Source organism: Clytia hemisphaerica, unplaced genomic scaffold (genome assembly GCF_902728285.1).
Source record: "Clytia hemisphaerica strain Z4C2 unplaced genomic scaffold, Clytia hemisphaerica genome assembly, whole genome shotgun sequence".
NCBI classification, from domain to species: Eukaryota; Metazoa; Cnidaria; class Hydrozoa; order Leptothecata; family Clytiidae; genus Clytia; species Clytia hemisphaerica.
Window position 1 is genome coordinate 20,607 of NW_027103979.1, and position 12,281 is coordinate 32,887.

Consider the following 12,281-nt stretch of genomic DNA (forward strand, 5'->3'; position numbering starts at 1 on the left):
GTGATTCGTGCGCGGGAGTGGCGTAACTTCGTGCATCACACGGACCCTGACACAATCACGCAAGCAATTTTCAATCAAAAATGGCAAGAAGGAGAACAAATTATTAATAACTTCGGATTCAATTTCCCAACAGCACAACTCCAAGCACAATCTCTTGATCTTCGTTATGACAATGTCACAAAAGCATTGAAACAATATGTAAATGAAGTTAAAGTTTTGAAAAAGAGAATCAAAACTATTCAGCAAAAACCAGCAGGTATGACAGCGCTTTAAATTAACTTGAATTGGTTTTATCTTTATATTGAAGCCCATCCCTGGGAGGGCTATTTAGGTGAAAAATAGGTGGATTAGTAAGTTATCTTTTAAATGTCTGCCATATCACCCACATTCTTGTATCAGAGTAGTGTGACCCAATTCCCCCTACATCGTATGGGTTGACCCGGGAGAAGGTATGTTCACTTGTCAAGTGAACCGTAGTATTACATTGCAAATCGGCTAGCCCCTCCCAGACGGGAGTTAATAGCGATGACCACCACACCACTACGCTTACTCATAAAACGCTTGTGTATTTGCTTAATATATATCATTTTGTATGAGTTATGTTTCTTTCTTTAGGCAAAACAAGATGAATCGCTCTATTTCAAAACTCATCGACGATATTCAATTTTGGTTGAGGCTTGCAACATTTTTACATGAACCGATGAAGTTGTTCCTCATATGGATCTTACACAACCTTGGCAACGATCCATCTTATAAAGGATTGCCACAGAACCCTCAACTACTTTTTCAAGAGCTCTCAACACCTGCCAATCGAAAGAAAATCAAAAAATTAACAGGGAAAGTTCTACAGCAAGACCAACTCGATCTTCTACAACCTCCGAATGGGAACACTACAGATTCAAGTACTTTCGATGTAACTTTATTGTGCATACTCATACGAAACTTCACGGCAATACCAGCACCTCTAAAAGGTTGGAACGACAAAAATCCTCCAGCTCACGATTTAAGTTTCGCAGCGTTTGTGATTCGTGCGCGGGAGTGGCGTAACTTCGTGCATCACACGGACCCTGACACAATCACGCAAGCAATTTTCAATCAAAAATGGCAAGAAGGAGAACAAATTATTAATAATTTCGGATTCAATTTCCCAACAGCACAACTCCAAGCACAATCTCTTGATCTTCGTTATGACAATGTCACAAAAGCATTGAAACAATATGTAAATGAAGTTAAAGTTTTGAAAAAGAGAATCAAAACTATTCAGCAAAAACCAGCAGGTATGACAGCGCTTTAAATTAACTTGAATTGGTTTTATCTTTATATTGAAGCCCATCCCTTGGAGGGCGTATTTAGGTGAAAAATAGGTGCTGATGCATATATGCTGAGAGTCAGCTTTTAGAACATCACTCTGAGTACTACAAAAACGTCACAAAAATCAAAAGTCCTTTCAGGGTCGGAGTTTTTTCAATTTTTACTGCTACAAAAAGCACAAAATGGTGAGTTTTATAGGTTTTATTTGCTTATTAAATAAACGCAGATATCCCTTCAGCCTTTTTTTTGAAAAAAGTGTCCATATGTATTAAAAATTTTCAGTTCATTACAATCATCATAATCATATAATGTTATAATAGTATTGTACTACTTTCCAAAGAACATGCCATGGGCCTATAGCTGAATTTCTCGTGGCAGGCGTGGCAGGCGTGGCAATCGTAATATAAAGATCACAGCGAGACACGATGGTTGATTTTCTAGTGGCAAGCGTGGCAGCTGTGGCAATCATATAATATAACGATCACAGCAAGACACGATGGTATTGCTTATTTCCTTGTGGCAAGCATGGCAGTTGTGACAGGGCGTTATAAACATCATTACGAGCGTATGGCTAAATATTATATGAAAAGCATTGCAATTACGGCATGGAAATGTGCATGAAAATAAGAATGTCCCGGCTGGAAAATTTTCGAAAAAGATAATTGGCGGGGGACCCTTACTAGGTACCCAAGAATATGTTATAACTTTGTTGTTAAATTCAATTTAAGTATTTTAAGTCTCTGCGTTAATATTTACCCCCACTGGCTGAAAAATTCCTATCAGGTCTGTGAGAAAGGGGTGTTATATTATACTCTTATTCTTTCATAAAAACAATTTTGTAAATAGTCGAGCCCAAAATCAGAAAGAAGAAAAATTAAGAACTATGATTACCCTGGAATTACTCAACCTTTTCAAGCAATTTAGGGGTCAAAGTAAAAAAGATTAAATTTAAAACCTAAAATACCTAAATTTCACTCTATTAGTAACAACAGGATCTGAACAGTTCAAGGCTGAAAACGCCAAAAAAAAAACAAGAACAGTCGAGCCTCATAAAAAATCTACTGGTTCTTATAAACGTACCATACTTTCCATCTGTACATGAGAGAAAACGTGTAAGAGCCCATTGCAATGGTGCATATAATGAATAATACACGTCTACGAATTGTATGCATTGTTAGTACTTGTTCTTCTACCAATTAACGTTCCGACGAGTACACTTACTGCAGCCATACCATAGTGTCTTGCTGTGATCGTTATATTATATGTTTGCCACAGCTGCCACGCTTGCCACGAGAAATTTAACCGTACGCAGTCACAATGAAATCTATTCGACGCTTACCACAGCTGCCACACTTGCCACGAGAAATTTAGCCGTACGCAATTGCTGTGAAATCTATTCAATACTTGCCACAGCTGCCACACGCCTGCCACGAGAAATTTAGCTCTATGCAATTGCTGTGAAATCTATTTAACGCTTGCCACACCTGCCGCGCCTGCCACAAGAAAATCAACCATCGTGTCTCGCTGTGATATACAACAATGATTGCCACAGTTGCCACGCCTGCTACGAGAAGTTCAGCTTTAGGCCCATGGCATGTATTGTGGAAAGCAGTACAATACTATTGCAACATTATATAATTATATAATTTTTGATGTTATTCTTGACGTAGTGGGTACAACGCAATGAACTGAAAATCATTTATACATATCGACACTTTTTCAGACGCACGACAGTCCTTTTCAGAATGACGTGAAAAAAAACAGCAGTTTCAGAACAAACATATATCGCGACTTAGCCCTTTTTTCAAAAAAATTCCTTGCTTAGCTATTGTCATTACCAAAGAAAAGCTCATGATAGGCTTCATGGCTATTTCTGATGATATTTTGAATGTTGATTTCAGGCTTGACTTGTGTCAAAGAAGCCCTGGACCATATCTCGAAAACCATCACAGAAAACGAATCAAGAGATGAAAATTGGAAGATGAGAAATGGTTAGATATCAAAAGAGAATTGGAAGTAATCGGAAGACGCGATGTGGTCAAACATATTAAGGAAAACACTCTCATTACCAAAGGTAATTTTAACATGCCTGGTTTTGTCCGTAAAATGTGGCGCTGACCTTAAAATCCTCCCAAGTTATCTGAATTTCTATCAGCACTCAATTTCTGAATACTCTATCTTTACTATGTATACTCTGTAATAGAGTGTATTTCACGTTTATTGGCCCAGCGCTAGCAATAGGGCCTTTCATTAGCACTTTTCCGTCCGTCCGTGTATCTGTCTGTCCGTTTTGGTAGAAACGGCGCTTAAAACCAGTAACACACTGACGGTGTGACGGAATTGGCCCTTTTTTAGTACAGTATTACGGGATTTGACGAAAAAAGAGACGGGAAAACGTTATTTTAAAATCAGACGGTGACGGTATTTAGGTACATTTTTGCCCTGTACAAGCCGGTGTGGCGGTGTTATTATTTTTTCAATTTTCGGGATTCCGAAAATTCCGAAATTTTGACGGGAAAACGGTATTTCGAATCCCTACAAACCCCCCCCCCAACTATTAGGTACCGTGAGATTGGGTAACTTGCATCAGTGGAGGCTAACATGCATAGCCCTCAAATGAAAGACCTGGCTGGTCATTAAAATACAACTACGCAGCTCCGCTCGCAGCTCTACTCTACCATTTTTGTTTTGATTTAATTTTGTATTTTAATGACCAGCCAGGTCTTTCATTTGAGGGCTATGCATGTTATGTTAGCCTCCACTGATGCAAGTTACCCTCCACTGATGCAAGTTACCCTCCACTGATGCAAGTTACCCAATCTCACGGTACCTGAGAGTATTCAACCGGGTGAACCTGCGCCGGTTGGTAGGAGACCATTCAATAAAATTTCAAGCGTCTAACCAATGAGAAGTACAGCGGTGATTTTGGAAAAATTTTCCCTGTCTTCACTTTGATCCATGTCAACAGCGTCATACATTTGCTGTTTTGCACGCTCGTTTTCAACACGTTACTTTTCGCTGGGCCTTCAAGCCAACAGGCTTCTTGTTATTTCTTAGCACACTGTGTGCGCATTGTCTGTTTGATAAGAAAATTTCCGTACGCAAACCTCTGCAATGGAGTATGATTTGTAAATAGCAACACTTTTCTCGTTGTCTCTCCTCTCTCAACTGCACTCCATCCCAACTCCTCTACGGCAATGATTTTTGAAATCAGCCGTAGCTTTGTGTACAGACCATGGATCGCTATTGCATTGGTTTACTTTGCACTTACCATTGATTCGCAAGAATAGACGGAAAATTTATTTATATGGTCTTGAAGTAGAAATTACCGGACACAACACGAATTTTACTTGCGATTAGTGTTCACAAAAATTACCTTACCCAACTTGACCGTGCTGGGCTTGCAATAACACCACCTCATCCCCGTGTATCCAAAGCTTTATTTACGCTACTGATGGACGCCAGAAAATATTATCTAGCGCCATCATAATAAAGCATAAAAAAGCTGGGGACGAGGTTGGCAATAACACTGTTCCCGATGTCCTTTGGTTTCTTGAGTCGTCCCTTAATTGTTGGTTTTCTTTTTTCTCCTCTCCTACACAAATTTTCCGATATCCCTGAGAACGCTGATAACGCTTTTAAGGATAGCTTTCGGTTGTGAGACAGAGGTGTATTGAAATCAAATGATTAGCATCTTGTGCTTTGGTTTTGTATTTGGACTCTTTGCAGAAGTCATCAGCATATTGTTCAACACTGACATTGGCTGAACCGCAAAGGTTGTTTGTGGATTGCCATACTTTTCTTGATCATTTTAATACTTAAGATGGTTTTGTAGAAATCAGAACTAAGAAGAATGCCGATATTACCGACAGCTTAATGTTAAATCTTGTATACTCCCCGAGGGGGCACTGATCTTGAAGGCCGATGGGGATGCGGCGCTGAAGTTTGTCATGGACCCTGTCAGAAAGAAAGATCGATAAATTTTCCCATTTTCACCCTGAAAAATGGCCAATATGACTAAGAGTAGACGAAAATTTGAAAACTTTTATAATTTCCAACTGTAAATTTTCAAAAATTACCAAAAGTCGACCCTGTCAGATATATATTTTGGAAATTAATAAATTTGGAACCCTGTCAGATATCTTCAGAGCCTAAAGAAGGGATCTTGACCAGTGGCACGTCCCCGTACCCAGGTTTGCCTAAGTGCCCCGGGTATACTTCATATGATGAAGGAATGATTCCAGTTAATAAGTAAAATTTATAGAAACACTCACAGACCCAGTAGGATTTTTTGAGATTTTTCAGACAGAAAAATTATTAGACTTACCAAATATTCATATCGGGGAATAAAAATAACGGACTGAAACTCGATGTGGATTGATATTCCCATATTTTTTATGGGTGGGGGTTTAAATTATATTATTTTCAAGCTTCAAGTCAGTAATTTCAGTAGGGATGGGAAAAATACCATTGCATTTTTCATTGAGGATCGGTTTATTTGATTATTTTAAGTGGGGAAAAGAGTTGAAGTATAATTTTCCACCGGGGACGATACTTTAGCCAATCTTTCCAGTGAGAAGGGGTCCCAGTGGGTCTGCGAGAAAGGGAATGAGAAGAAGCGAACTTTGAGCTCTAAGAAATCTTCTTTAACTAGCATGAAAAACGTCTACCATCTTGGAAAAGAAAAACGTGCTGTAAAAAGATTAATTTCTAAGAATTGACGTAATGTTCAGAAGTAAACAAATATGGTGGCTTCAAATATAAACTCAACTCAACGCAGCTTGCTAACTCAGTGGATGAGCTTCATATCACTGAATACTAAGAACACACTGGTGTTTTGCAAAAGATCATGGTTGCGACCTCTGGGTCTCTGGGCAGGTTTTACTTGTGGGATTTGAAAAATGGAACTTGATATGCCTTTTTAAAAATTTCCTGCTCAAGGGAAATTTTTCTTAAAACGGTGCGCTTTCTCCTCCTTTTCCAGTGCGCGGTTTTTTACCGCCATTCTACGCCCATGTACAGTATTACGCCACCGCCCTTCTGTCTGTCCGTTTTGTTAGAAACGGCGCTTGATACCAGTAACACACTTTCTGCCGTCTGGACCATTGAGTTTCAAGCCCGAAGGGCTAGAGGTCAATCTCTAACCTTTCTCAGGCAAGAAAAATTGAAGCCTTAAAGTATGCGCCGTATTTTTTATGACGGATTGAATCTAGCAATTCCTTTGTTTTCGAGTGATATATTTTTCAAAATGAAGCGGTAAATTTTAGTTTCAGTCTGTCATTTGTGTAAAAACCAGGCGGGTTGCTCAAGGCCGCGCAACTTTGGTAGGATTTGTTGGCTTCAAATCCTACCAAGGAGATTGACCTCTAGCCCTTCGGGCTTGAAACTCAATGGTCTGGACAGGGAAAAGCTTGCTAAAGTCGGGTACTGGCTATAAAAGATATATTTTCTGATTCCGCGCTCCTTAAACAACAAACGTTTTCAAAACAAAACAAGATGGCGGTCGAAGCGAGGTTGATTTCAGTTGATTCATACTTTCTTGAACATTTTCTTTGCTTTAGTGGTCAAGAGACTTTCAAACCAAAGAAACTTTGTATTGATTTTTCTTTGTAAACTTTTTCAACATTCTGTCATATCCTATAGTTTTTACTCAAGTTTTCATAAAGCTTTCTGAGTGAAAATTCTACCTTAAATCAGTTTCATTTTTAGTTTCTTGTTTTCAAAAAGATTTTATTTTTAGGAAATAATGGCTTCTAATATAGAAATAAATAAACAGAAATGTAGCTCATGTGTAAATTTGAATAAGTTGGAACATATTTCTTGATGCTACACAAGGTTACTTCTGGATATGTCGCTGTTTGTTAACAACGGTCAGATGTGGCACGATTTTCAAACTCGACACAGAATCATTTCAAGTAAACTGATTCTGGAATTTGTTGATGGACACTAAAATGGAGTTCATGTGTAAATTTGAACATCATTGAAACTTTTTCCATGATGCTACGTGTGAAAATGGTTATTTCTAGTTCTGTCTCGTTTAACGAATTATTGGTGGCTTGATTTTTCAAACTTTCAAACTCGACACAGAATTATTTCAAATACCGATTAAATGGAATATGACAATGGAGACTAAAATGCAGCTCATGTGTAAATTTGAACAAGGTCAGTCAGGCACATCCTGGCAAATGAACGGGGTATTTTTCACTTGCGACCATTGGCAAATGAACGGGGTCGAAAACGAAAGTGACGTAATAGCGCCGAATACTCAGTTTAATTGAACCGGGTTGGAAATATTTTGCTTCATTTCAAAGAACTGCATTGATGAATTTTTTTTCCATGGGTCAATTTTGTCTTCGAAGATTGAAGAAACTTTTAACGAAAAAATAAAGTTCCCAGTTTTCTTCCTTTTTTCCCTTTTTCAGTTTGAAGTTCATTTTTACGGTATTAATTTTCACGCTTTTAGCTTGAGACGTCCTATCTCATTTACACTGGGTGACAAATACCCCATGCAAATGCTCACCCCATTCATTTGCCAGGATGTGCCTGATTGAAGATTGGAACTTTTTTCATGATGCTACACATTAAATGAAATGGTCATTTCTGGAGCTGTCGCATTTAACGGTCAATGGCTTGGATTATTCAAACTCGATTCACATAATTGTTTATAAGTCGAATTGACCTTGATGGAGGAAAGAGGGAGAAGATGAACAAAGACAATACAACGAAGAAGCTCAATAAATCGATGTGGCACCATTTTTACATTTTTTGATGTTGTTTCTTATGGAAGTTGAATTTAATGATATTTTGAATTTGACCTTCGAGTAGAAAGTTTCGAGCTTTCAACATTCAATTCATTTTTGATTGACTACATTACATTGCAAAAAGTCTAATTTTTACATTTTTTTTATTATATAGATGTTATGGAGGAAATTTTTAACCGCATCTTTTGCGGCTCTTGTTGCTCTTTGGTTGATTGATTCGTAAGCAAGGGCCGAAGGGATTTGAGGCGTGATTTGAATTTTACATAGTAACTTTGGCCTTCCTGAAAATATCCTCTTCTTTCCCAATATAAGTGAACCTTTGCGCTCATGCAGAGAAATGGGATGAATCGTTTTTATTGAAAAAGCTTTTATTTTAGCTTTGTTTAGGTCGTTAGAAAAAGCTCAAGAAAAGACGGCTTGTTCTAAAGATTGGCTGGTTTCTACATGCTATGACCATTAAAGTAGATTTAAGTTTTTCGTTTTTGACAAATTGCTCTAAGCTTTCAGTATAGAGTAACAAATTTTACACAACTTTACCGCCTGGAAAAATTCTCATCGCAATGATGTTAAAATGTTTCGATAAGATTTGGTTGAACTTCGGGAAAAGCAGATTAGATTTCTAGCTTTCTTCCATTCAGACGTTTTGTCTAATAATGCGACCGTGATGCGGTTAAATCAGTAGAACTACTAGGGAATTCTGAGCAAGAAAATAAGGTATCTTTTAAGGCTTGGGGACACGAGAAGTTTTTTTCGCGTTGGTGCAATGCAGCATGCTCCATCCTACCAACCTGAAACGCTTTCTCGTGTCTCCACTCCATTTTTCTTTTAATAACATTTGTGCTTCTCTCACTTTTGTCCCTGGGACAAAATCAGCGGGTCTTTTAGGTAATTCCCTGACTTTTTGTCCCATGAAACAAAAAAAGAGACCATGGTTGGTGGGATGGAGCATGTATTGCATTGCACCCGCGCGTGCTTGTCCCCAAGTTCTCGTGAACCCAAACCTTTAGTTTTAGTCTGAGCGACGTGTTCCAAAATTATAAGCCCCTAAAGTTTACGCATAATTAGACCCAAAACAAAAAAATTTCATCACACCGCGCTAATTATGCAGATTATTTACCAACAACAAAAGAAATCCATTAACCGAAACAAACTCCTTTATAGGCAAAGAATCTGGTATATGACGAGCCGTATTTCTGTTTTCAAGAAGGTATTTTCCCATCTCTTTACATTCCTTTGACTCAAGATAAAATAAATTTTCAACCACTTTATTATTTGTCTAAATTTCAGCACTTCGCAGCGCTTCACAGAAACTTGAGGAGCATTATGAAGAGGAGTTGATCAGATGTCTTATCGAAAAGCCGCTTTCTGAAACCGACGAGGAGACCGAATATGTAACGCGAGAAGATGTCTTTATCGATCTTATGGTGGTACCTTCTACTGTTGTTGATAGAGAATGGTCCAACTCTGATCGTGCTGCTTTGATGGAACAGGAAAACTTTCCTAAACCCACCATGCATATAACCATAGACCAAGTCCTCTTACCTGAAGATGAACTTGTCTTCCTCAGGGGTATTGGGGGCATAGGTAAAACGAGTTTATTGGATATGCTCACTTTGAAGTGGGCCAAAGACGAGATTCCTGATCTTTTAGCAATCGAATTCGTCTTTAAATTCACATGCCGGGACTTAAATGACACGTCAGGTAAATTTTCTAACATCCAAGAACTCTTTGAACTGAAGTTTCCCGAGGTGTTTGAGTCGATCACTTTTGATGATTTAATGGAGATATCTGATAGAGTGTTGGTGATTGTCGATGGTCTCGATGAGCTGAAAGACATTTTCGTCGATAGTAATTTTGCAGCTTCCTCGGCAGATAGTCTAGCACAACTCGTTTTCACTTTACTTGATCCAAAAGGAGATTGGCTTAAAAATCACAAAGTGTTAGCTTGCGGCAGACCCAAGGCTATCGAACATGTGAAAACGAATCTACCGAGAAACTCGAAACGAAAAACCATTGAAGTGTGCGGATTTGACGACGAAAACATCGCTAAATAAATTGACAATTATTTCGGTGACAATATTGATAAAGCACAGACTGTTAAGGAGTTATTGATCCAAGCATACAACCTACGTCTTATGGCCCGTGTACCAGTATTCCTGTTTGTTATTTGTAGTGTTTACAAAGATGATTTGTTGACAAACACTATAAAAACGCAAACAGAACTGTACTTCTATTCGTCTTTGATGTTCATCAGGAATCATTTTAAAAGTAAACCGAATCAATACCCAAATCTCATGTCGATCATAGAAGATCGAAAAGTGATAGAAATGTTGTATTCCATCATGCAGCTATCAGTCACCACATACATGGAAAACAAAGTAGTTTTTGATGAGTCCGATATCCGATCTTTGGGTTGTCGTTTCCCGATTGAACAAACCGGATTCATCACTAAATACCGTATCAGAAATGAACAAAAAGCGACGTACCAGTTTAGACACTTGGTTCTCCACGAATTCTTTACCGCGTTACACTTATGTGTGACAAAGGATATCGAACCTTTTAAATCGAACCGAGAATTATCGAGTTGCAAACCAACCATTGTCGGAGTCCAACGCATGCTGGAAACAAGAGACAATACACTATTTGTCACTTTTTATGACAAATTAGTTGAGGTATGCAAATCTAAGTTAAGTTGGTTTTCAAAACCATCACAAAGAAAGGCGTTAACTTTTAACGAATTTGTCGGAACTTTTCTTCAGCTACCATCAAAAATGATCAAAGACGGTAATGTTCTTTACATCAGCCAAGACCAGAGTGGTGGTGTTATAGAGGATTTCTTGAGATTGTACAGTGAATCTAGTGGTGGTAACATCATATCTCCTGAATTGAAATCAGCTGAAATAAAAATTTGGGGTTTCAGATTACAAAACGTTGTCAACTTGATAAAGCAGTTGAAAATAAGGGAGATAAAGAAACTAGAGATTTGGTTAGTATCATTTGATGAAGGTGTTCTATACTTGGCATCATTAGCATTATGCAGCAATAGAAGTTATGATACAGAGATATACTTTAATTCAAAAAGGAATGGCTTTAAATGGATTCGTATAAGTCAAGGATCATTTCATTTGGAAGGAGACCGTCGATTTCTAAACAATATTCCAGATGAGTGGCTGGAGAAATCGACAACATTTGCGATTATATTACGCAAAGATTTACTTGAAACGGAGGGTGATGAAAAAGCAGCCATGGATTTTTTAGGTCGTATAACTTCTTATCAGAAGCCAATAACATTAAAGTGGAAGATGCTACTTAAATTCCGAAGAAGGACACCCACCCTGATGATCAAAACACATGAAGTATACAATGACGAAAAAATAGTTCAAAATCTTTTGGAAAAACATCACATCGATACAACCAATATTCACATTAGAACTGAAAATATCTCCTAACAAACTCTCTTTGTCCCAATTTCCACGTTGTATGTCCCGTAATGGCAGGCGAACAAAAAAAACTTTGGGTATTGTAGATTCTAAATGTTGTTAAAGATTCCTTGAGAACGGACCGATACACATACCATACTGTATATCGCAGTTTGGTGGTCCATGATTCATTTCGGCACATTAAACACACATATATAGTATTATGGTATAGTATTTAATTATATAGCAATAGCTTACACTAAATTTGTGAAATGTAACCAAGCCTTTAGTAATGGGGTATTGATGATGATCAATCTAAAATTTGATGATTTTTGATTAACCTAAATTTATTTATTTTGATGATCCGCACTTGAGCACCTCATACATGATTTAAATTGTAAAAAGTAAAATGAACATTAATAACACGTGGACTCCGTTTAGTTCATTCCATCTATGATATATATGTGTGCCAAAAACCCCATAGTTTCTGTCTACGCCAAATTAAATTTTTACCTCAGCCTCTTCTGAATTCAGGCATCCACTGACGGATTCGTGCTCCTTATAGAGAAGGTTTTGTTGAGATTTGCGATTCGGAATAAGCCTCTTCCTTAATTTTTCTGGACCAAAGTTTTTCAAACCAAAGTTAAAGCCTTTCGGTTGAAATCGACACAAAAAAGCCACCTGCCCTGGTAAAAATTCTTGAAAAGTTCTTGAAAAGATCTTATCAAAGAACTTTGCTTATTCTTTTTCAGTTTCTTACTACGAACGGGCCAAGATCTTTCAAGATCTT

The 12,281-nt window shown here is 37.8% G+C and overlaps 1 protein-coding gene across 1 annotated transcript; it reads left to right on the forward strand.

The window, feature by feature from the left end:
* The first annotated feature begins 3,288 nt into the window (after window positions 1–3,288).
* LOC136810867 (nucleotide-binding oligomerization domain-containing protein 2-like) lies at window positions 3,289–11,901 on the forward strand. Its single transcript, XM_067067458.1, has 2 exons — window positions 3,289–3,385; window positions 9,360–11,901. Exon 2 carries the CDS (start codon window positions 9,494–9,496, stop codon window positions 10,124–10,126), a length of 633 nt encoding a protein of 210 aa, XP_066923559.1. The 5' UTR covers window positions 3,289–3,385; window positions 9,360–9,493; the 3' UTR covers window positions 10,127–11,901.
* Window positions 11,902–12,281: the final 380 nt, after the last annotated feature.